Source organism: Plecotus auritus, assembly GCF_963455305.1.
Source record: "Plecotus auritus genome assembly, chromosome: 7".
Classification (NCBI taxonomy): Eukaryota; Metazoa; Chordata; class Mammalia; order Chiroptera; family Vespertilionidae; genus Plecotus; species Plecotus auritus.
The window spans coordinates 164,057,880-164,084,693 of NC_137774.1; the positions used below are offsets into that span (position 1 = coordinate 164,057,880).

Sequence of the window (26,814 nt, forward strand, 5' to 3'; positions counted from 1 at the left end):
GAACAAGTTTGGCCTTTAAAACATAAGTACAATTTTTTAAAAATATTGTTTTATTGATTTCAGAGAGGGAGAAAGAGGGAGACAGAAATAGAAGCATCAATGATGAGAGAGTATCATTGTCTCCTGCACACCCTACTCTGGGGATCTAGCCTGCAATCCAGGCATATGCCCTGACGGGGAATTGAACTGTGACCTCCTGGTTCATAGGTTAGCACTTAACCTCTGATCCACACCAGCTGGGCCAGATATGATTTTAACATGTTACCAAGTATAATGTAAATTTATAGTACTCATGTTTGGGAAATAAAATTTTAGAATATTCATTTGAACCTCATAATCTTATTACATTTGAATATAAGGGTTTAAATTGAAAAGGAGTTTCACTATATGGGGCAACCTGCTTTTGTTAGTATTGTCATCCCAGCCAATTTCTCTAAATGTCTTACTGTATCCCGCCTGAAAGTGGTTGTAAAATGGATGTTCTTAAGATCATGTTTTGTCTACCAAGATTATTTCATACCAGTGGGCATTTTCTTTCATAAGCTTGGATTTACCCAAGTGTTCTGATTTGAAGTAGCACATGCCTTTTCCTGATGCCAACAGTATATATCCAGTGAAGGTGTCAACAGAGAGCTGTTTTAAATAGTTTCACCCTGCTATACTCTCATCAATTAGCAATCCTCTCAAGCCACCGCCGGATGGGATTCAGAGGGTGAAGCTGAGAACAATCTAACGTTGCCCATACTAGTCTGCTTGGGCTGCCATAACAAGATATCATAGCCTGGGTGGCTTAAACAACAGAAATGCATTTTCTCACAGCTCTGGAACCCAGAAGTCCAAGATCAGTATGCCGGCAGGGCACATTTATGGCGAGTCTTCTTCCTGGCAGCCACCTGATCTCTGTGTCTTCACAAGGTAGAGAGTAACACCTCTGGCCTCTTCTTCTTCTAAGGACAACAGCCCTATGGGATTAGGACCTCACCCCGTGACCACATTTAACCTTCATTACCTCTCTAAAGGCCCCTTCTACAAATATAGTCACACTGGGGACTAGTGCTTCAATTTATGTATTTTGGGGTGAAGGTGGCAGCCGGGAGCAAGGAATTCAGTCCATAACACTACTCATGCATGTGAGGGCATAGAACAACAGGACTTGGAACTGCTGGGGTTTTTGTTGTTGTTGTTCTGTATTTTCTAGACATAGCACTTGTAAGTAATTACCCACCCCCAATTTGACACTATTCTTTCCTTATTATTGTCTCTTTCCTCCGGTTGAAGATGGCTTTGTCTAAAATGCAGTCTAGGTGTTTGTAGATTCCCATTTGACTATAGATAGAAAGACTTCTTACACAGTAATTATATAAAGAATATGAAAAGGTGTTGTATGTAGGATGGGAAATATGTAGGTGTTGTATGTGGGAAAATGTCCACTGTACTCCTCAAATAAAAACAAAATCAAAGGGATGAATTTTTCTCTGTCAAGTTGGTGAAAGCAGGACAGGATAGTAAGTGCCCATGTTGTTACTGATATGAGGAGGGGACATTCTCAGTGCACTGCTGGGGGGCAGCAGGGCAGTTTGTTTTGGCTCCCCAAAGTCTGAAGTATGCACAGCTTCCTCATTCCATCAATGCCAGGTCTAGGAATTTATCTATTAAAACTGTCAAAAATGTAAAATTGGAATAATATTTGCAAAGAAAAGATAGATAAATTTTGATACCTATGGTTATTGGGTACTAAATATTTGTCACATTACTATAGAAAAATTTTTGTTGATATAAGAAATAGTTCATGATATTTTGTTGAGCAAAATAAATTTTTTAAATAGAAAGCATTGCGTTGAGATTCCCTTATATAAAACTTATAATGCAGAATGAGTCATTTCAGAAAAAAAATCAATAAAACATATCTACCAAAATATCAAAGTGCATATACTATCTGGGGTGGCAGGTTTACTGCTGATTGCTCTTCCTTTGCTTTGTGTGTGTATGTGTGTGTCTCCCTACATTTCTGGATTTAGCATAGATTAGCTACTAATTTTAGCAGATTATCTCTAATTAAAACTGAAGAACTTACCCATAGACTGTGAAGTCCGGAGGCTTAAGGCTTTTTATGCTTACCATTTGGTGATCCATAGCTCGGTTCTGGCAGACTTTGCACAACCCTTCCTCTCCTCGCAGTGCCGTGAGATAAGGAGATCAGGAGTGGAGGTTGATAGGCTTCAACATCCATACATAGTGATGACCAAGTGGTTCAATTAACTCCGGATGTGAAAAATTATGAACCATGAAAATTATTCCAAGCCATTTTTGTTCAGGCACAGAGGTTGCCTTGGGTCACAGTAGCTCTGTCTGAGGGGGATAAGCCTTGTGAATTTCACTTCTCTTTCTGTTATTGCTATAGAAGAAAGGAGGCGTAGATAAACAGACTAAATTATTATTTATATTCTGTGGGTCAGAATTGTCAAGTGCCTAAGGATATACCTTGTTTCATTGCCTATTAAATCACATATTTTATTATGACAGGTTACTGTCATACTTTTAAGAGTTACATTTTATATAAATTGGTGTGTAGACAAGCATTTAGGAGGCAGTACAGGTTATGCGAAATAGGTTGACCCATCAAAGAACACTAAAATAGGAATGAAAAGAGAAAATCTGGGTTCTAGGTCTACTTATGTTACTTAATACCTGGGACCTCATATAATTTCTTTGTAAAAAAAAAAAAAAAAAAGTGTTGATGATAATACTGGCCCAGAGCCTGAATTCACATAGGCCCAATGACATTTAGAAAACACAAATGTTAGAAAATAATTTAAAATATGTAAGACTCCTCTTTTCTCAGCTTTGGGCTGTCCTTAGATAGAGTCCCCTTTGGAAGCCACAGGCATGGCTGTGGGTGCAGATGCAAAGCCATAGGGTGGATCTTCCACTCACCACAGGTGACTTAGCCTTTTTCTTTTCTTCCTTTCTGCCCCTGTCCCCTTCCCTAATCTCCCAAACCTCTCCTAAACAGAAGGGCATGGCTTTCAAGCGATTTTACCTGGACACAGCATTTGTTCACCTGTTTATCTACATCCTTATAGTTGAGACTTGAACAAATAAAAATAACAGGTATTGCCGAAACCGGTTTGGCTCAGTGGATAGAGCGTCAGCCTGCGGACTGAAGGGTCCCAGGTTCGATTCCGGTCAAGGGCGTGTATGTTGATTGCGGGCACATCCCCAGTGGGAGGTGTGCAGGAGGCAGCTGATTGGTGTTTCTCTCTCATCGATGTTTCTAGCTCTCTATCCCTTTCCCTTCCTCTCTGTAAAATATCAATAAAATATATTTAAAAAAATAACAGGTATGAAAGCAAGTTGAATACACAACTGTACCTTATTGTCCACCTGATCCTACCACTATAATTATTTAAATCTGTTTCTTTAATCCTATTGGTATCCGTCACCTAAACTACTTTCAATAGCCATGGTTGCATTTTAGCAAATTATGTTTATTTTGATCCTTACTCTTTTCTCAAACTCTGCTTCCTAGTATTAGTTCCCCATCCATCTCATATATTGTTTGTAACAGACTTATTTTTCCAATGCTGTTCCAATCCCTATTGGTAGCAGTATAAAGAATTTACTTCCAAAAATTAAAAACAAGTTAAAACTAAGTGGAAATTTCCAGTGAGAAAATTAGATGACCACTTTTTTCTTTTTAATTATATATTTATCGGCATAAGAAAAGGCCAGATCTATAGACAATTTTCATGAGTTTACTTGAGTGGCCACATAGAGTGGGTGCAAGATCTCTGCTCTGAAGACTGTTTTGGAGTGTCTTTTATGCATTTAAAATTAAGGAGAGAATATAGGAAAACTGGAGAAAGCACAATGAGGATTGGATTACAGGAGAGTTAACAAGATTATGTGCTCTCTTAAGGGTTGATAATTCTCATCAATCCGTAGTACTGTTGGTATTTCAAAGGCATGTTAACCTATATGCACAAGAACAATGGACAAGGCTGGCTTAAAACCTTTTACTAAAGTTATTGGCTTGGGGCATGACTACCCACCATGGCCTGCCCAGTTAGTAATTTATAATCAGTTCACCTTGTGAGGTTACTTTCCGTAGAACTCCTTTTTTCCCCCCTACACATATTTTAAGGAAAATTTGTAATGGAGCCCTTTGGGTTTGAATATCCCTAAATTACTAACTAAATGTAGCTAATAATATAGTGTTAGGGCTGCTATGAAAATTATGTCACTTAGTGTAAAAGCCAGAATGTACAGACATAGTGTAATAGGAAATACCTTTTAGCATTCACAGAGCACTGGTTCCTGAAAGGACATGGAATATGATAGCTTTAGGTAAGAAAATAACCTTTATTTAGTCCTAGCCTTTTTTATGAATAATGATTTTGTAATTTCTTGTTAAAAAAAATGTTGTCAGTTGCCCGGCCGGCATGGTTCAGTGGTTGAGCATTGACCTATGAACCAGGAGGTCAAGGTTTGATTCCCAGTTAGGACACATGCCCAGGTTGCAGGCTCGATCCCCAGTAGGGGGTATGCAGGAGGCAGCTGACCAATGTTTCTCTCTCATCATTGGTGTTTCTATCTCTCTCTCCTTCTCCCTCTCCCTTCTTTTCTGAAATCAATAAAAATATATTTAAGAAAACAAAACGAAAAAATGTTGTCAGTTAATTATTATTTCCTATGCTGATGAGCATTGCTAGATAATATATGTAACAAATATTTTGGTCTTATTCATTTGTTTAAGATAAATGCAATGGAATTAAATAATATTAGTTTAACTTGCGCATGAGTGTTCATTTATGAACTGGGATGATGTTATGAGTTTCTCCTTCCTTTCATAAATGAACTCAGGCAAAACAAACTATGGCAAATGAGCTTTGCCAGATTTAAGGAGCTTTGTTTGCACAGAGTAAGAACTTGGTAAATATTTGTGGAGTGGGCTAGTTATTTACTATATTTTACAAAACCAACTAAGTTTCTTATGTTAATTGTGCTATTTCTTAATTATTTATAAATTATTAACCATTTATTTTCTGTGATTTCTGTAGAAAGGGGAATTTAACAGGTTTTTTTTAGGTGGAAATGTATCAATGCCCAAGTAATAAATTTACCTAACAGATATGTAAAGGTGGTTTGACTAGCTTCTTTCTATACTCAACATTTCTTTATATCTTTACTCTTTCTTGTAATCTCATTTTCATTTTCCTTCCCCCACTTATCTCGAAGATGAAGAACAAAGTTGTGCATGTATTGTGGAATTTGGTTGGGGTTGCTAGAGGAGAAACTGTTCTATTTATTTGTTTCCCCTTCTGCCATTTTGTTATGGGTTTTCTCTGTAGTTCATAATTTTCATTTTGCCCAAGTGTAAGGCTTAGAGTTGCCTGATAGTTGTGTTTGTTGACAGTGATAACATCAGATTGCATTGAGCATGTCCTTTTGCATTGCAGGAGCTATGCCTGTCCCCGACCAGCCTTCGTCAGCCTCAGAGAAAACCAGCTCCCTGAGTCCTGGCTTAACCACCTCCAACGGGGATGGCTCAGAAACAGAAACCACCTCCGCCATTCTTGCCTCGGTCAAAGAACAGGTAGAAACATTCCACTTATACTTACGGGAGTATTTAATCAAAAAGTTCTTTCCCGTTGAACAATGATGGTTGGGAAAAAATTCATGATTTACTAGTGGATTGTTGGCATTTATTATCAAATTAACATAAAGATATGACTATAATTGTTTTTGACTCCATGTTTTTTTTTTCTCATAATTTAGGCAGATATTCTTGAAATAATAGCCTATAGGGCAAAAACAGCTTTATAGTCATGCTTACATATTGATGAAGTTTTGGCAGATTTGGTGATGGACCTAACTTTTAATACTATTAAATGCACTAAGTCAAATAATTGGTCTTTAGAAAATATAAAGTCTAATAAACTGTCAACATGTATCCACAGGGCTAAAAATTAGCATGTGTGATAACAGGTGAATATAATGTTGGGTCGATGCAAATTTGCCTTCTCAGTGTTTCTGAGAGGATGGGTCTGGAAGAACACAAGAATTTCCCCTTTAAAACTAATTGACATTTTGATTGTTTCTTCCTTCAGCATTACTTTGCCATAAAAATGGATAAATAAATAAAATTTGAAGGCTTAGATCTAAACAAATTATTTCTTAAAAGTTGTGTTCCTTGTAAATAAGAGGTAGTAATTAAAGAAAACTGGCAAGTCAGTATTTTTTATTCACTTTTTTAAGCATGTGCTAGAATATAAATGAGAATTGTTATTAACAAAGCATCCTGTGTTTGGGTTATATGATTTTGGGATGTTGAATTAACAACCACAGTGGGTAAGAGTGGCATAACTTATCTAATTTCAAGAACATCTCAATGGAGCAATAGTCTAAACGGGGCAATGAAGGACAGTTACTCTTCTCTAAAAGGGAATCTAGTTTTTTGTTTGTTTGTTTGTTTTTTATAAGTAGGGACTAATTTAGGTAAAAGTAGGAAACCACCTTAATGGTCAAGCTATCAATAGAGAAGTTGAAGGAAGAACCATTTACAGGCCCTGGCTGGTTGCTCAGTGGTTAGAGCAGTGGTCGGCAAACTGTGGCTCGCGAGCCACATGCAGCTCTTTGGCCCCTTGAGTGTGGCTCTTCCACAAAATACCACGGCCTGGGCGAGTCTATTTTGAAGAAGTGGCGTTAGAAGAAGTTTAAGTTTAAAAAATTTGGCTCTCAAAAGAAATTTCAATCGTTGTACTGTTGATATTTGGCTCTGTTGACTAATGAGTTTGCCTACCACTGGGTTAGAGCATAGACCTATGAACTGATGGGTCTTGGGTTTGATTCCCGGTCAATGACTCATACTTTGGTTACAGGTTCAATTCCCGGCCCTGGTCAGGGCTCATGCAGAAGCCAGCTAATTGCAGAAGCCAACCAACTGATGTGTCTCTTTCACATTGATGTCTCTCTCTCTCCATCTCTACTCCTCCTTTCCATTCTCTCTATAAATGACAATTAAAAAAAATTAAGAAAAAAGAAACAAAGTGTGCCACCAGTTCAGGGGATGTCCAGCTAAGTAGGTACACAAAAGAAAGTTAAATAGCTTGGTTGGATAATCTAGTTTGTAAAAATAGTCAGTAAGCAGTAGATTGGTTTGAGGCCTAGGCAGTATTGCTTGATTAGTTTACTTTCAAGTGCCAACCTGGGAGAGTTTTCTGATTATTTTTAAGGAACAGTGGAAAAGGTGAGCAAAGGTTCATGCCACTCGTCTCCATACACAGGGTACTGTTTGTAATGGTTGGGTTATGCCATGCTTTCTTATTTTGCTATGATTTGGAAGCCCTGCTAGGCCACTAAATTCAGAGTAGTGACAAAATATAAAACATAAGACATAACTTTAACAAGAAAACTCCCAGACCTGTCTGATGACAACTATAATATTTTGTCAAAGGACATAAAGTGATTCAGAATAAATGAAAAGTCATGCCACAGTCCTGTGTAGGAAAGCTTGATATCATAACCACATTACCCTCTCCCAAACTGATATATAACATTAGTTGTGATTAGGAAGCTGTGGCTGATGGTTCATTTCTTTGGCAAACTGGATCAGACTATATTAAAGATTACATGGAAGTATAAATATATGAGGCTAAGGAAATTTTTTATAAGAGAGATTTTTACTTTATCAAATATGTTCATCACAGTAGTGTCCAACTGCCCACATATATAGGAAGAATGATCTCTAGAAGATATAACTGCAGGTTCAGAACAGGTTCAAACGTATAGTATTGGAGTTATATGCATTTGAAGTATTTTTGTTTTAGTACAAAGCAGTGATTTAGTAGGCATTAACATAATTGGCTAACCATCTGGAAGAAAATTAAAGATCTTAACTCAAAACATATACAGAAATAAATCTCAAAAATAAGCAATGTAACTGTATAAAATAAACTATAAACATATTAGAAGAAACACTGGGAAAAAAATTTATAAATTACAGATGGAGGCGACTTTTAAGTATGAAAAGAAATTCAGAAACCATACATGAATGATTGGTGCAAATTGGCAAAGTAAATACCAAAAATAATAACAAGGAAAAACTCAACATAAAAAGTAGAAAAATGGGCCAAGAGAATATATGTGCCACAAATATAGGCAAAGTGCGATATCATTAAAATAATAAGATTTCCGGTATTGATTAAAGATAAATGAAAGAATAGAAAACTAGGCAAAAAAAATATTAACAGACAATTCACAGAAGTAAAATGAGAGTAACCAATGAATATTTTTCACCCTAATGTGCAAATCGGGCACATAAAATTCAAAATATGATTTTCTTTAATCTACCAAATAATAAACATTAAAATGTAGTACATATTGTAAGCGAGCCAAGGGTTAAGGTTTGAGGAAATTCACATTCTTTTTCATTCAAAATGGGAATGTGCATTGCTGTTCTGTTTTTGAAAATGATATTTTACTATGAATTGGTATTTGAAATGTTCAATAGCCTTTGATTAGTCTAGCTTAGACTGATAAGTTTTATAAAACTAAGTGAACTAAAACATAAGATTTTTATGCATATGGGAGTTCACTGTAAACTTACTTGCAATAGAAAAAAACATAAAATTATATTGATTGTTGAAGAGTAGAAAATATGACATGTCTTCTATGTAAAATACTTCATATGAAAGATATATCCTTTCTATGTGGTTATTAATAAAAATAAGTTGGATCCATACATCTGAACTTAGAAAAAGTTCATGAGGATTTTAGAAAGGAAATGACATAGTATTATATTGTCCTGTTTAAAAAAATAGTAAATATGTTTTATTTTTGCATGTTAATGAGCTTCTACAAAAAGTATAGGAGAAAATCAAACAGCCTTGGTTACCATATGTGTTTTCAATTTGATGGAGATGGTAGTGGATAGATGGCATAGAGGATTAGGAAGAGAAATAAAAATGGGGAAAAGAATTGAGAGATCGGAATAAATATTAGTTGGATAATAGGAAATATTCCTTTAGCTAAAATAGCGATGTCTGTAGTTGAGAGAGTGGATAAACTGTTTTAAGCAAAAATACATTCCTGGGTAAAAAATGTCCTCTCCAAATCCTTGATGAGACTTCAATAAAAATGTATTAGGAAGAGTTTTTTTTAACTTAATAATTGAAATAAATTCATTGTTCATATTTGGACAGAAAAGGTGTAAGATTCTCTGTGGCAGATAAGTAATGTGAGGAGCAATGAAAATTTGTCATGGGAAGCAGAGATTAGCAACTTGAAATACCCACATCAGAGGCTTGGCTGTGAAGAAAAATGTATAGTGTCTGCCCTTTCAAAGGCTGAAATCAACTAATGGCCAAGTCCATAGACTTCCTTAGTATGACCTATACAAACAACTGATCTCTTCCTTTACTGGGCGTTTTTATTCTAAATTATTCTTAAGGTTTCCTTCTTCTCTTTTTTCTCAGGTATAGACCATCATCTTTGGAGTTAAAGCTAAGTTAAATATAGTTTTTAAAGAGATTTGACAAGATTATGGAAAAGTGACTTTACAAATAAATACCTTCTATGATTCTTAATGATTATATGCATAATATACTTATAAATCTATTCACTTAAAAATATTGTTTGTCTCGTCCTCTTTGGTACTAATAAGAACTAGTTTTCTTAAGTAAAAATCCTATTTATTAATTTAGGGAATTTGAAGTAAAACTTTTTTGATACCACACTTTTGTACTGCTGTAGTTCTGTCTCCTTACAGGTCAGTTTTGCAAGACAGAGTCATCTTTAGTCATAGCAAGCATATATTCTGAGCTGACTGCCATGGAATGGGTTACATAGTTGATTTGCTCATTCATTAAACATACAGAGCAACTTATATAAGCAAAGCACAATAAAGGGTAATAAAGGAAATGTGTATATAAAGAAGAAAACTATCTGATAGAGGTCATTGGAATAAGTTGTTAATGAGACTAAGTACACAAGTTCTTAGGCAGGTTAACTGCATAAAAATAAATTCTAGTTTATCACCAAATAATAGAACTTAAATCATGCAAACCCCAGGTCATGAAATGCATCCCATATAGCATTGTATGGCATGGCTAAGATATTTGTAACTTAAAACTTAGTATCTTTGAACTCAGCAGCTATGGATTGCTCAATGGAGAGCTGTTCATTGATTTTTTTTCTTTGTTCTAATTTCCCATTTTGATTGCTTTTTAACTGGTGAATTTTACACTTTTATATCAACATAAATAGAACCTTGAATTCTGCTACACCCTGTGAGTAATTTCCTGTGTTTCAGACCATCTAATTTATGACTATTCCTAAGTCTCTCCTCATATGGGGATTTAAGAGAGAGATAACTAGTCCCCATTTCCTCTCCTGTAAGTGAATGTCTTTCACCAAAAGAGAAGGAGAGGGCAGAAGTGGGGTGCGTGACATCCCAGTCATATTATTTGAATAAATAACTAACAAAGATGATTGGTAACATATGTGGAGGCTAAAGAGTAAGATAAGTTGAGGGATTTATTTTAAAGGATGGGAGACATTCCTATGATGATGGCAGTGACCGAGAAGATAAATTAATGATGCTTGGGGAAGGGGGAAGAGTTTGATAATTTCAGAGGAAAAGTCACTGAGTAGGTGAGAGTGAAGAGGATCCAGTACACCAGTGAAGAGAATGATTTTGAAACAATGATAATTCATTCGTGAGAGCAGGAGATGGGCCATGGATGTGGATGCAGGTAGACTGATGGCTTGGAGTCTGTGTAGTGTTGGTCTGAGCCAAGGTGAAGAGGCAGAGGCAGTGAAGATTAGGGATGCAAGAGAGTGATTAATATGATGGGTCTTGGAATGACACTGATTGAAAGGGGATATAGACAGAAAAGTGGATAGGGGTGGTGGATTCACAAAGTGAATGCATACATATGGTGATAGCTTGAGAACCTTGGGCTTGGAATCAAGAATTTAAAAGCAATTATAATTAATGTCAAGACCTGGGTTATGCCTCTGGGAAACGAGATCAAATCAAGAAATGAGAGAGAAAGCTTTTTGTGGACTATGTGCAAGCTCGTGTGAGAATGATGACAAAGCAGTGGTGATGAGAGAGAGTGAGCTGAGGCTGGAATCACCCATCATTGGAGAGACCAGAGGTGGCCTCTACACCTTGAGAAGTACAAATATATCTGTCTGCTTGTGATTGGCCTGAGCGCAGTCATCCTGGTCTTCATTTGGGTGTTTACACTCTTTAAAAAATTGTTATAATGTTGGACAAGAATTTGCATTAACTCATGCTATGTAGCATTGGACTTTGTATTTTATCTTCAATAAATGTTTACTGTATTCCTAAGAAACAAACATGACTTTCTGAAAAATATACTTGTTTCATAATAATATTTCTTTCCCTTCAGTTGATCAGTGTTTCATCTGATCATCAATGCTTCCAAAGTTAGCATCGAAGGGGTCTTCACACATAAGCTAGAAAATTTCCTGAGGCATTTTAAAAATCTTTAGTGCTCCTAGTTCATTGATCTTTGTAAATTATTATGGCTTGGTAAATGTTTGTAATAATTCTACTAGCCGGGTATATTCATGAACAGATTACATAGCAAATGTCTGGGTCTATACCAGTACTTACATGCAAATGTGTCTATTCATTGCATTTTTTTAATTGTATTAGTCTGGTGTCTACTTACTGTACGCCTGGAACTGTGCTTCCTCTGGGTGATACATGGGTTTAGGATTTAGAGTTTACCTTAAAGTAGTTATCAATGGAGTTAACAGATTACATAGCAAATGTCTGGGTCTATACCAGTACTTACATGCAAATGTGTCTATTCATTGCATTTTTTTAATTGTATTAGTCTGGTGTCTACTTACTGTACGCCTGGAACTGTGCTTCCTCTGGGTGATACATGGGTTTAGGATTTAGAGTTTACCTTAAAGTAGTTATCAATGGAGTTAAAACTAAACACAACAAACTATAAAAAAAGCGATAAACTCTTTAAAATCTGTACATAAAAGTTTAAAAAAACTCTCTAGTCCTTAAATGATCAAACTGCAAATAATTTATAGCGATAAAAACATTCCTTAAAATTGACAGCATTTATAACCACAGACACACTATTACTACAGTAATTTCTCTTGCAGTTTAAATTCCATACAGATTATAAATCATAGTCTTGATTTTAGAGGAATTTTTCAGTACCATTATTTAGGATTTTGGTAATTGCTAGGTGGTAAAGCAGAAGTTCTCTTGCTTTTGATCATTTTTATTACTGTGCTTACTACAAGAAAGCAAGGGTAAAGGCCTTGCTGAGCTTTCACTATTGGCAAAACTGTTGTACAGAGCACTTTAGTTGGCTGTGTCCTATGAATGAAGGTAGTAAGCATTTGCATAGATGCCTCATTAAAAATCTAAGGAAATCTTGATCTTTTACATGGATTCATGAGATACTTGCATGCCTTTATTTTTATTTAGCTTCTACACTTATAATTGTAAAAACACATTAGCTCTGTATAACAAGAATATTATTGGAAAGGAACACGTTATAAACTGCTTCCTTGATTAGTATTCTTCCTGTGCCACATATCACTGCAAGATCTTTCAGCATTATTAGTGTTACCATAATGTGCAGCAATAGTTTCTGATAATGAAATGTGGAAAATGACCTATAACTATTAATCAGTTTCCAGAGTATATTTTGGAAAGCATCTTATGAAAGTAATGGCAAAATTATCATCCATGAAAAAAAGGAAATTAAAACACCTTTAAGAAAGGTCAAAAAGATAGAGAAGGATTATGAGCAAAGACTAGTGAACTTTATATTCATTTAGTCAGAGAAGAAAAGAATTATACATATCACAATGCCACAGTTGAACTTTCTTTGTATATCAAAATTATGAGAACTACTTAATTGATGATCTTTTAACTTGTTTCAAGTCACATGCCCATTGAAAATATTTTAAGAAAAACATAATTTTCTTGAAATTTTATTATAGAACTTAGACTACATTAGGATCAGTCATTGTTGGTTTCAAGATGGATTGAGATATGAAGGACAAGGTAGAACTCAGCCAGAAGCTGTGGAAATGGGTCTTAGTTAATGGTAAAGCTCATATCAAGGAAGGAGCAGAGCTCAGAGTCAGAAAATATCAGGAAGCCTTGTGAATATCATATGCACATAATGGCAGGCAGGGGTAGACAGACTGACCACATTGGGTGTTCATACTTCCAGCAGGGCCAAGAAAGACCGGGGGCTTATGTCAAATTTTGGAGTTCAGAGTAGGAAGGAAAGACTGGTGAGACTTAACTGGGTTTGAGGTGAGTCTGTTTCTTTAATGAATCTTTTTCATCACATAAATAATGGTAGGGACTAGAGATCAAGGGAAAAAAAGGGTCATAAACCACTTGTATAAGAATTAATTTAAGTCATGAGTGAATAATTCTGGGAGCATGATAATCTTCTTTCTCCGCCCCACCACATGCTCCCTTATGTGTATTCTATTCTTGCTGGTAAGTTATTTTGATTTTTCTCCTAAAACATAGTTTTCCCCTTAAAATTTTAGTTTGTAACTCTTCTTAAGACACATATGCTTTTATCTATCTTTATAATCAGCCCTAACTCTCTTCTAAGTATTAATTTATTTCCTGTCTGCTCTTTCCCCTTTGAAGGTATTTTTTCTAGAGGCTCTGATGGGGAAAATATAAATGGACTAAGCTTTCATATGCTAAATTAGGTGATAAGCTTTTATTATGTGTGGTTTGTAACATGACATGGTGCATTTCTAATGCTTCTTTCATGTTTATCATTAGAATTATTTGTTAGGTATTTATATATGAAATCACATTAATTATTTTAAATGCAATATTTTAATATTTTAATGAATTTCCCATTATAAAATAATTCATGCACATTGTAGAAAAGTTTTAAAACTCAGGAAGGAATGAAGTTGAAAGTTTATTTAGAATATTATTGCAACTAGAGGTTGTTGCAAAGATTCAGGGAGATTTCCCTCGATTTTTATACAACTATATAATTATTTGTACAATGTTACATTTTGCTTTATAAATATTTATACTTGATATAGTTAACATTATATTAAGAGTATTTTTTCATATCCTTAAATATTATTTGTAAACATTTTCATAATGGCTGTGAACCATGATTTACTGTGAATTCCTTAATATTACTATGTTATTTAACTTTTCCATCTTTGTTGATCACTTAGGTTGATTCACTTTTCTCAAAATGAAAACCAAAACCAAACCATGTCATGCTTCCTGGTACATAAATCATTGGGTCTACTTTGACAGGAGCTGCCTGGAGCAAAGTTTTGAGAAAGAGTTTAAAGACCCTTACAAACTCACTGGGAAAATATGTCCTACTTAATTACTGGGAGCCACAGGCAGGACCTGTGAAGCAGGAGATCCTGGGTATAACAGTCAGTGCCCTACATAGGGTTTGCACAAAGTTGGAAATTAATAGACAGAATATTCTAGAAGGAGTAAATGGGGGAAACATGTTCAATATTCAGAGAAACTAAACCAAGTATCCTAGCAATTATCATAGAACAAGAAGTGATGTTAAATAGTATCTCAGAATAACAAAAACATTTTTAAAGGACACATATTAAATGTATTTACAATTTATATTTATGAATATCTATAAAATCTATATGTAAAGCATTTCATCAGATATATAATTAATGACTTTTTTCTTTAGTAATAATTTTGGGTAATATTTTCTATTCATGATCAAGAAGTTGCTGATTTAAAAAAATATATCCATTTTACCTACCTAAAGCCATATAGGAAATTGCTGTACAATTGAAATGAAAAGTTAAATGGTTTTACTCTGAATCCAGTGCTCTTTTCATTATGCTACATCGTCTCATAATCTATAATAATAAAAGCATAATATGCTAATTAGACTGGATATCCTTCCAGATGAAGCCGGGGCTGCGAGGGCAGCCTGGGTCCCAGGTGCCTGCTGGCAGCTGGAGGGAAGCCCAGGTCCCGGGTGCTGGAGGGAAGCCAGTACCAGCAGCTGGGGGAAGGAAGGCCTACCCTTGTATGAATTTCGTGCATCAGGCCTCTAGTTTAGATATAAAATAGTTTATGATACATATATTATATTATCTATGCTAATAATAGAGGAATATGCAAATTGTCCAGGATGCTGTCACAGTAACGACCGAACAGCAGGCTGTGTGGGGCGACCAGGCCGGCAGGGGGGTAGTGAGGGGCGACCAAATGACTGAATAGCAGGCTGCGTGGGGCAACCAGGCCGGCGGGGGACGGGGGGAAGAGTGAGGGGCGACCAGGACATCAGGGGGCAGTTGGGGGTGACCAGGCCAGCAGGGATGCAGTTGGGGGCGATCAGGCTGGCAGGCAGAGGCAGTTAGGGGTGATCAGGCTGGCAGGAGGGGAAGTTAGGGGTGATCAGGCAGGCAGGCAGGTGAACAGTTAGGAGCCAGCGGTCCCAGATTGTGAGAGGGATGCCTGAAACCAGTGGTCGGACATCCCCCGAAGGGTCCTGGATTGGAGAGGGTGCAGGCTGGGCTGAGGGGACCCCTCCCCCCATGCATGAATTTCATGCACTGGGCCTCTAGTCCTTTTATAAGAAAAAAATTTCTCTATGACCAAGATTTTGCTGATTTTAAGTTTAATGGTTCCCATGCCTGCCTAGGTCTTATTTAACTAAGAAAAGGAAGGTGTGTAACTTAACTCCAATTTGATCTGCCTTATATTTTTGGAGTCTGAAGGAATTGTTAATGGGAGTCCAAATAAAAATAATTCAAGGAACTTAGATACCTCATTGTGAATGTCTGCAGAGAAGACATGTTAGGAAGGGAGTTCTGTGGGTTAAACCACAGCATTGCTTTTCTCCAATATTCCTGTTTCTGAGAGGCAGTGGCTTGGGTGGAAGTTATCTCTAGCCTGCATCAGGGGCACAGGTAAAAAAGCCTCAGGCAGCCCATCAATCATGTTCAAGTTGCTGTGACTCAGCTGCTGTCATTAAAGGAATGTGCAGATCCATACCGTGGGCTCTAAAGGAGCTAGCTATACGGTCCACTTCCATAGAAGAGTGAAGACCAACACCCTCCTTTTTGACTAATGACAAGTCCTGACTTTCACATTCTACTCAAGGCCTCTGGAAGCAGCTGGACCCCTTGCCTAGTTATTAGGAGAATAGACACAGTATGAATAAGACAAAAACTAACAAATATAACTTTTGACAGGTATTCTTCAGCATTTAAAGTAGCCAGTACTAAATAGATCCATTCACCAAGTCCATACATGTAATTATCTGGGGATGCCTTCTGAAGCTTAGATATCCTGGAAGGTCTGTGGGATGAAGTTATGGACATAATTAAAACTTAGAATTACAAAATAGTTCATCCAAGATGATTCCATTGTTGTTTTAGGCAAGTACAAGCAATCCCATGCACATTTTGAGATTGCCATCGCTTCTGCTCTGGGAAGTAGAATTCTGAGTTATCAGTTCAAGGTTTTTTTTTGTTTTGTTTTTAAATACATTTTATTGATTTTTTACAGAGAGGAAGGGAGAGGGATAGAGAGCTAGAAACATCGATGAGAGAGAAACATCGATCAGCTGCCTCCTGCACACCCCCCACTGGGGATGTGCCCGCAACCAAGGTACATGCCCTTGACCGGACTCGAACCCGGGACCCCCCAGTCCGCAGGCCGACGCTCCATCCACTGAGCCAAACCGGTTTCGGCGAGTTCAAGGTGTTTAAGTCTGAGTTGATTTGTAGTTTTTGAAGTACAGTTGTAGCCCTGTTGGCCTGTACCCATACCCACTGCCTGAACAGAGGAGAAGCCCCATGAAAACAAAACATCTGCTTCGTATCCAACCCACCTATTAGCTAACTCAGACACTTTTCATAAATAGTACCATGCACTACATTACTTGTCAGGGACCTGAAATTGCCTGCTGTAGAACTCCTGTCAAAGGCCAGAGGCAATTTATTATTTTTTTTCTGTGACCTTATATTTAAAGTTTATTTCTTTTTTTTTAATGTTTTTATTTGTTTATTTTTAATTTAAATTCTTTATTGTTTAAAGTATTATATAAGTCTCCTTTTCCCCCCATTGACCTCTCCCCAGCTGCCCCCATCCCCTAGCACATGCCCTCACCCCCCTATCTCCGCCCCCCGTCTGTGTCCATTGGTTTTGCTCATATGCATGCATACAAGTCCTCTGGTTGATCTCTTACCCCCTCACCCCCAACCTTCCTTCATAGGTTGGACAGTCTGTTCGATGCTTCTATGACTCTGGTTCTATTTTTGTTCATCAGTTTATGTTGTTCATTATTTTCCACAAATGAGTGAGATCGTGTGATATTTATCTTTCTCTGACTGGCTTATTTTGCTTAGCATAATGCTCTCCAGTTCCATCCATGCTGTTGCAAATGGTAAGAATTCCTTCTTTTTTACAGCAGTGTAGTATTCCATTGTGTAGATGTACCACAGTTTCTAATCCACTCATCTGCTGATGGGCACTTAGGCTGTTTCCAAATCTTAGCTATTGTAAATTGTGCTGCTATGAATATAGGTGTGCGTATATCTTTTCTGATTGGTGTTTCTGTTTTCTTGGGATATATTCCCATTAATAATCTAGAGTGTAATATATGTATTTGGGGAATTCTGTTTATATCAGGAACAAGATTTCAACCCTCCACTAAAACACCTTCCAACAACTCAACTTTAATAATGATGTAGTTATATGATGACTCAACTTTTATGGGGACCTGGGATAAGAAATGACCATACTGGGAGCTTTTCTGGATTGTATGGAAACCTGATACTGAAAACCTTTCCCTCACTGTTGTGACTTGATTTAATAGAAATGAAATGTTTTAGTCCTAGGCATATAACACTGCTATTAATACTATTAATAATTAACAACTACATCATTTTCTGAAAAACACCTGACTTTATTGAATTATTTATGGAGTAGGGTTGTGGCCAAGGGAGCCTCCTAACATTTGGTTGCCAGCCTCCAGAACAGCTCCAGATAAAAAAATATTTTCCATATATTTTTATTGAGGTTATGAGTTTATAAATTAATTTATTGTGTTTTCCTATTCTATTTTAGCTCAAAAGCAAATGTTTTGCTAAATTGTGATAAAATTCCTTAGCTTAGTTGTGTGGAACAAGGATCTCGTCTTCACTGTTATATTGATTATATTCTTTTGCCTTTTTTTAAATAGTTGTAGTATTGGATCTCTGTCTAACCCTGTGAACTATCTTCACATGGTTTCAGAATTAACCCATTTACATTGATGAATCCCAGGCCCCTGGACCTACAATTTCCTCTGTAAAAACCTGAATCGAAACTCATTTAATTGGTTGGAATGAGATATTTTCAGCTTAAAATGAGGTACATTAACTTAAACCTATTCTTCATTAATAAAATATATAGGTGATTGTCTTTGTCCTCAAACTAGACTGCATGCCTTATTTCAGCAAAAGGAAAAAAAATAATTACCATGTTAGCACATGAATCATCAACTTTACATAAAAACACACAAATACCCAGTCCTTTTTGTTTATATGCAATTATGCCAAATATTTGTTGGCTATCTTTTTTAATAATTTTAAACTACCCTTTGAAAACATACTGTTTCCGCAAGTATTGAGCGATCCAACTATTTGCTTATTGTTTGCTTATTTTGTATTTCCCATGTATTTGGGAATTTTTTTGCATATTTTTACTTTATTTATATTTGTGAGGGCATACATAGCACCATCTGTATTCCTGGCTGACACCAGCACCAACCTGCTAGCATTTCCAATGAGCCATCTTCAGTTGAGCCTCTGGTCAAGTGGCCACAACTGATGTCATTTAGAGGAAAGGCAATCTGTTCTCACTGTTATTTGTACATTGATGACAAAAATAAACAATTATTATAGTTGTAAGCCAGTAAGTTTTGAGGTAATTTGCTATATAGAAGTTGATAACTGATTTACTCATTTTTCCTTATTTATAAAAGTCAGTTGGTCCTAGCCAGTTTGGCTCAGTAGATAGAGTATCAGTCTGTAGACTAATGGGTCCCGGGTTTGATTCTGGTCAAGGACACGTACCTTGGTTTCAGGCTTGATCCCCAACCCTGGTTAGGAATGTGTGGGAGGCAATAAATTGATGTGTCTCTCTCACATCGATGTTCCTCTCTGTCTCCTCCCCTGTCTTCTGCTGTCTCTCTAAAAACAAACTATGGAGAAAATATCCTCGGGTGAGGATTAACCAAAACAAAAAACAAAAAAATAAATAAAAGTCAGTTGTATTAGACCATCCCTATAGTTTTCTCTACTACTAAGTCTCATGATTCTACACATCCTGAGGTAACTTTTCAAAACCAGCTTAGTGAAGTAAAACTCACATACTATACAGTTCATCCAATTCAATGGTTTCTAGTATATTCACAGAGTTGTGCATCCATCACCATGATCTAATTTTGAAAACCTTTATCCTCTCAAAGACAAGCTGCCCATTAACAGTCTCTTCCCATTCTCCTCAAACCCCACAGCCCTAGGAAACAACTAATATACTTTGTGTTTCTATAGATTTTTCATTAGGCAACCATTACATATCAATTAAATTTTAAATATATGTTTTTTGTGAATGTCTCTTTTCACTTATCATAATGTCTCAGGGTTCATCCATGTGGTAGTAGGCATCATTAGTTCATTCCTTTTTATTTCCAAATAATATCCCATTATATTGCTATATCTCATTTCATTTACCCATTCATCTCTTGAGGGTCTTTTGGATTGTTTCTACTTTGGGGTTATTGGGAATAATGTCATCATGAATAATTGTGTATAAGTTTTTGTGTGGACATATGTTTTATTTCCCTTCGACCGAGACTGAGGAGTAGAAATGCTAGGTTATGTGACCATTATGGGCTTCACATTTTGAGGAACTGCCAAACTGTTTTGCAAAGCTGCCGCACCTATGAGAGTTCCAGTTTCTTCACATCTTTGCCAATACTTGTTATTGTCTGTGTCTTTTATTATAACCATCATAGTGGGCTGAGGTAATTTTTTGAAATGGACTGCTAAGCCAGAGCCAAAGGAGACATGCCAAAAATCCAACGGAAAATTAATATTTTTAAAAAATTTAAACATTACATTAAAAGTATCTATCAGTATATTTACAATGCAGACAAAATAAGCACCCTAACGTGAGTTGTTATAAGCCTCAGTATTTTTGGTTCAGCCTAGCCATGCCTCTGAAGAGTCTAGAACACAAATTATACAGGGCGGGGCAGAAATAGGCTTATAGTTGTTTGTATGGAAAATAAAATAGTAATTAATAAGTGATAATATAAGAAAAAACTGTTTCATGTACTCACAACTGTAAACCTACTTTTGCCACACCCTGTGCAAGTTTCAGATGGAATAACCAATGATGTTTGGTATGCAAATTATGATGGTAAGGTGGGATGGATGGGTAGGATGGGAAGGAAAGCTAGAGAAGGAAGAGCTCTCCAAATATTCATTATGGAAAAGAAGGAGTAAACTTATTGGACAGCTGTACCAACTGAGAAGGGAATTAGGTAGGATAAAGGAGCAAACTTTGGGAGGGCAGGTTTCAGATTTGTATTAGGCAAGATTTTTAGTTGCAAACTTAGGCAGCTGCAAGCAGAAATGAAATAATTGAAAGATTTAGATAAGTCACAAAATATTTTGGAAGGTCCAGATAGTTAGGCTTGGGGTTCATATTGCTAAGGGTGATGGCCAGTTTATTGGAAGTCCACTTTAGGGATGGGTTTAAAAGGTTAAAATTTTCAAAAGTGAAAGAAATGTTCTCAGAGATGCTGGCGAGTGACAAATTTAAGTACCAAAAAGTATAGCTGGTTACTGCTTTCTCTTCAGGAAATCCACTAACAATCAATGATCAATAGCAGGCTTTTAACCAGGGGGTGGTGGCACAAGAAATGTGCAATGGCTACCCACCATACCTGTGGTGATTTGTGATCCTTGCAGCCCAGGGTGGTGCTGGGTGGGGCCTTTGCTGCCAACGTCATTCATTGCCTTTCCACATCATATTCCAAAATATAATTTTTTCTCCCTAGGTTATGAAACTAGGACATGAAGAGTTGGGAAGGATATGTGCTTAGTGTTACCTAACTTTTCCCCATCCCATCCCCCAAAACCAAAACTGCCCATAAATTAAAAAAAAGAAATAGTGAATTTGTAGTCATTAGAATTAAATAAGGAGAATCTGAATGAGTGTCTGCAAGGAGTCACATTGGATAGAAGGTTTAACTAAATGAACTCAGGTGTCCTCCAAATATTAAATATTTTTGAAGTCAGGCATTCAACTTGTTAGTAAGTGAAATCTGCTTATTAGTTTCCCATCACTAGATATAAATTTTACAGCTCATTTTTTAATATTGGTAAAGTTTAAATACAGGATGGGACCAAAGTAGGTTTATAGTTGTGAGTACATGCAGCACAGAGTTTATTCTTGTATTATTATTTATTAATTATTTTATTTTTTCCCATATGAACAGCTATAAACCTGCTTTTTCCATACCTTGCATATGCAGATTTCTTATATCTGTTAGAAGTGTTTTCTTAATGGTCTGTGATATGCATGCATTTCTAAATGTTTGGCATCTATTAACAGACCAGTATTATATGTAGCATCAGAAGCTATTGCCTTCATAATGAATCCAGTTATTTACCTGAGATAAGATATTTGATGAACCTTTGATAATTAGGGGAGAAATCAGTTGCCATTACTGGTCTGAAACATTTCTTCCAGTTTCAAGGATAAGTTATATTTTCAGATCTTCTGCTATGACACAAAGTAAGCTAGTAGTGGCACTTGAAGGAAAGGTGTCATCATGTTTTAAGGATTTATTCTTAAGTAGATATGTGGTTTGGGTCAATATTTAGAATGGTGGAAAAATTATATATATATGATGAGTAGATTTTGTTTAAATTACTCCATCATTCTCTTACTGAATAGCCTTGGTTAAGGTAACATCTTCCAGAAATGAGTTTGATTATCTAATAAAATAAAGGCAATAAATCTTAGAATACAGATTACACATATTAGTTAATTAGTTTATTACAATCAAATGAGAATCCATGCTCCTTAATTATATCAACTTGATGAGTTGTTCTTCACCAGTCTTTCTTAGAAAATGAAACATATACACAACCTTAAACTCAGGATGAATTCATGAAACCCAAAGGTAAATTGAGTTTGTTTGTTTGTTTGTTTGTTTGTTTGTTTGTTTTTCCTTTAGGAAATTGGGAAACAGGAAGAGGACATTTGGCTGAGATAGAACCATAATACATTAGCCTTTAGAATTTTATTTATTGTCAGATTTTTACATGAGATGGTCTATAAATATAATGTTGAAGAAAGAGTGTAGGAGGTTTTTGAAGCTCCTTGATTTACATTTAACTATGATAAATTTCAACTTTCTGGGAGAATATGTAGATCATTCTTTTTCTCACTTTTCTTAATTAAACTCTTCTTAAAGAAATAAAGAAACATGTCTAGAAACCAGGGCATTTGTGTTTATGTGATTTAAAATTCTCTGAAATCACAAGTGTGTAGCTTAGTCCCAGAGCATGTCTGATACCAGAAGTCTGGGTGGGTGGATGGGGGTGGGGAACTAAAGAAAGCAAGTTGCCTTCTTGTCTTGGTCTGCACATGGGACAGTTGTGTTTCAGAGAAGGGGAGACAGTTCCTACAGAAGAATGAGCTCAGAGCCAGAGCAGTTTAAACCATGTAAATCAAATCCCTTATTTACTTAATAAGCTGTGTGCATAACTAAATTGCTACTTTTTATTTTTATTTATTTTTGACTAGGATATACATTTTTTTAAGCCTGATGATTTTATAATAATGTAGGGTCCCTCAGACCTGGTATAAAGGACTCCAGAAGTACACCAGAGAGACAAAACCTCTTAGGGGTGGCTGCCAGGCTCACCCTAAACTCCTACTCTATGTACTGTCCCAGGCACCCAGTGTTTGTGCTGGCCACAGAGAACTGAAGCACATTTCTCTGAGTCTTTTAGTCTCAGCAGTGTTTATTGAGTGAAGTCTGACAGTCTACTGTACGTTGTTTGGATAATTGGAGACCTTGTTTTCTGCCCAATGAAGCAATCTAGAGTGGTCGGTTCAACTTCTTGAGAGATTCAGTGAGAAATCCCAATATCCTCCCAATAAGTTATTTTTCATTGTTTTGTAACCGGACAACCAATGGACCAGGCTGCCTATCACTACTTGAGTCAATTAAGCAGAGACAGGGTTGAATCATATATGAGCATTTATTCCAATAATGCCAACAGTATGGGAGAGCAGCAGGTCATCCACAAAAGTTGGCTCTGCCCCTCCCATAAGCCAGCAGCTTATATTGGGTAGAAGGGCAAAGGTTACGTGGGAAAGTAAGAATTATAAACATGGGGAAGTAGGCAAGGTATAATGGTTGTACGTTACAGGCAATGTAGGCTGGGGGAGGGTCACAGAGGGTGGTTGCCTCTGAGCACCTCCAGGACCAGATGACAGGCAGTAAGTGCTGTGGGGGTTTTAAAGGGCAGGCCCCTCCGGGACCAGATTGTTTCAGCCTTGAGATTGTAAATCTTTCCATAATGATAGGCAGCTCTTGGGAAAGGTGGATGGACTGACTGTATTCCAATGTTAGCTCCCATGTCCCAGGGCGTACAACTCTCAGCCAGGTTAGAGTGTATCTTCTCTAATCAGAACAGAACAATCACGGTTAACAGAGCATGATTAATATCCTATACTAGAGGCCCTCCTATACTAGAGGCCCGGTGCAAAAAATTCGTGCATGGGGGGTGGGGGTTGTCCCTCAGCCCAGCCTGCACCCTCTCCAATCTGGGACCCCTTGAGGGATGTCCGACTGGGATCGGGCCTAAACGGGCAGTCGGACATCCCTCTCACAATCCAGGACTGCTGGCTCCCAACTGCTCACCTGCCTGCCTTCTGATTGCCCCTAACCCAGCCTTGGGCAAACTATGGCCCACGGGCCAGATCCGGCTGTTCTATCCGGTTCTCTTGCTCTCCCCTCCACTCCTTTACTTTGAATTTATATTAGTTCACACAAACACTCCATCCATGCTTTTGTTCCGGCCCTCCAGTCCAGTTTAAGAACCCATTGTGGCCCTCGAGTCAAAAAGTTTGTCCACCCCTGCCCTAACCCCTTCTGCCTGCTAGCCTGATCACCCCCTAACCACTCCCCTGCCAGCCTGATAGATGCCTAACTGTTCCCCTGCCAGCCTGATTGCCCCTAACTGCCCTCCACTGCAGGCCTGGTCACCCCTAACTGCCCTCCCCTGCAGGCCTGGTTCCCCCCAACTGCCCTCCCCTGCAGGCCTGGGTCCCCCCCAACTGCCCTTCCTTGCAGGCCTGGTCACCCCCAACTTCCCTCCCCTGCCGGCCTGGTCATCCCTAACTGCCCTCCCTTGCAGGCCTGGTCCCTCCCAACTGCCCTCCTCTGCTGGCCATCTTGTAGTGGCCAGTTTGTGTCCACATGGGGGCAGTCATCTTTGACCACATGTGGGCAGCCATCTTGTTTGTTGGAGTGATGGTCAATTTGCATATTACTCTTTTATTAGATAGGAAGGAGGATAGAGGCCTGGTGCATGGGCGGGGGCCAGCTGGTTTGCCCTGAAGGGTGTTTTGGATCAGGGTGGGGGTTCCCTTGGGGTGTGGGGTAGCCTGGGTGAGGGGCCTGTGGTGGTTTGCAGGCTGGCCATGCCCCCTGGCGACCCAAGCGGAGGCCCTGGTATCTGGGATTTATTTATCTTCTATAATTGAAACTTTGTAGCCTTAAGTGGAGGTCAAAGCAGGCCAGGGCTGCAGAAGCTTGGCTTCCTCCATTGCCGGGGGGGCAACTCAAGCCTCCTGCTCTCTCCAGCTCTGTGGCTGCTGCCATTTTTGTTGGAATTTATTTATCTTCTATAATTGAAACTTTGTACCCTGGAGTGTAGGCCTGGGCCGGCCAGGGCGGCAGGGAAGCTTGGCTTCCTCCATTGCTGGGGAAACCCAAGCCTCCTACTTACTGCAACTCTGTGGCTGCAACCATCTTGGTTGGGTTAATTTGCATACTCGCTCCTGATTGGCTGGTGGGTGTGGCTTGTGGGTGTAGTGGAGGTACGATCAATTTGCATATTACTCTTTTATTCGATAGGATAATAAAGAGGTAATATGCAAATTGACCCTCACACCCTTGTGTCATAAGATGGCCACCCCCATGTCATCACAAGATGGGCGCCCCCACGTTGTCACAAGATGGCCGGCAGGGGAGGGCAGTTGGGGGGACCAGGCCTGCAGGGGAGGGCAGTTGGGGGCAATCAGGCCAGCCGGGGATCAGTTAGGCGTTGATCAGGCGGGCAGGCAGGCAAGTGGTTAGGAGCTAGCATTCCCAGATTGAGAGAGGGATGTCCGACTGCCAGTTTAGTCCCCATCCCACAAACCACCAGCAGTCATACATCCCCCGAGGGGTCCCAGATTGGAGAGGGTGCAGGCTGGGCTGAGGGACACCCTCCCCCCTCCCCCCCCAGTGCATGAATTTCATGCACCGGGCCTCTAGTTTCTTATAATTATAGCTAGTCCCCAATATTCTATTTTTGACCCTAACAGGTTTTTTGGGTTTTTTTTTGTCATTATTGTTTTTTGCTAAACTAGTTCAATTTGAGTATCTTTGACTTACAACCAAATGTGTCTTAGCTAAATCATGTACTTAGGACTTAGTGGGTAAGCTTTATAAGGGAAGACCCATGACTTTCCCCTTTTTAAAGATGCATGCAAGATTTTTTTAAGAGTGACCAATGAGTTGAAGCATTATAGGACCTTGACTCCTGGCAAAATCAGAAGAATTGAATTTTTAAAGAGCAGAAGGAGAAATCTGCTCCCCTCCTGTTGTGATTTGGGCAACATTCTGTAGTTGGTTATAAGATCTTTTCCTTAGGTGAAAAGACTTGATTGACTAATAAGAGAGTTCTGGAATTAACTATTAAGTCAATTATTTGGAATACTTATTAAGAAGTCATCACAAGGAGCCAGAGTTTCCTAAGAAGGAACTATCACCAACTTGCCTTGTTCCTTGTTGTTGTTTTAGATTACCATACAAATAAGAGCTGTGAAAATCTGAAGATAAAGGCAGTGTCTGGTGATGCTATTCTTGTGTAAAACGAGTAAATAAGGAGTTTATACCTGATAGTACAGCTCACATCTGCAGTGGTCAAGAAAGAATAAACTTGCTCAGAGAGTATTGAATATTAAATTGGGGCATGTTATCTTTATTGCCCTGGGCATGGGCAATAGAGGGAAATTCAGTCTAAGACAGAAATCATGCCTCCCTCAAACTTAACATATTTTATTTTTACATAACTACTATTGTTGTCCTTAATAATGATAATCATAATAATAACAGCTAATATTATATACTGTTATGCAAATAAATTTTCATTCTTTATCTTCCTGAATTCTTACAACTTAGATATAGAGAAAGATGTATTATCTTCATGTTAAAACGAAATGAGACCAAGAGAAATTCTAAAGCTTGCTTAGGGACTGTCAAATTACAGAGTTGGGATCCCAAACCTAAATTTTCTTGCCTTTAAAATGAGTTAGTTTGCTTCCACACTACTCTCTAAATGTGTGTGACTGAAACGACAAATGTTATGCTCTGTAACTACTTGAGCAAGGTATTTTAGAGAAATTCAGGCAATGATCTTTAGAAAAACAGAGTTTTTCCTAGAAATAAGTCATTATCCCTGGGATGA

The 26,814-nt window shown here is 37.8% G+C and overlaps 1 protein-coding gene across 6 annotated transcripts in view; it reads left to right on the plus strand.

Moving 5' to 3' along the window:
- The window catches only part of CTNND2 (catenin delta 2), an 804,920-nt gene that overhangs the window by 146,913 nt on the left and 631,193 nt on the right, over positions 1 to 26,814 (plus strand). For all 6 annotated transcript variants that reach the window (XM_080680431.1, XM_080680434.1, XM_080680433.1 and 3 more), the window contains exon 2: positions 5,460 to 5,596. In XM_080680431.1, the coding sequence (XP_080536557.1) occupies positions 5,460 to 5,596 (137 nt within the window). The remainder of the gene's footprint in view (positions 1 to 5,459; positions 5,597 to 26,814) is intronic.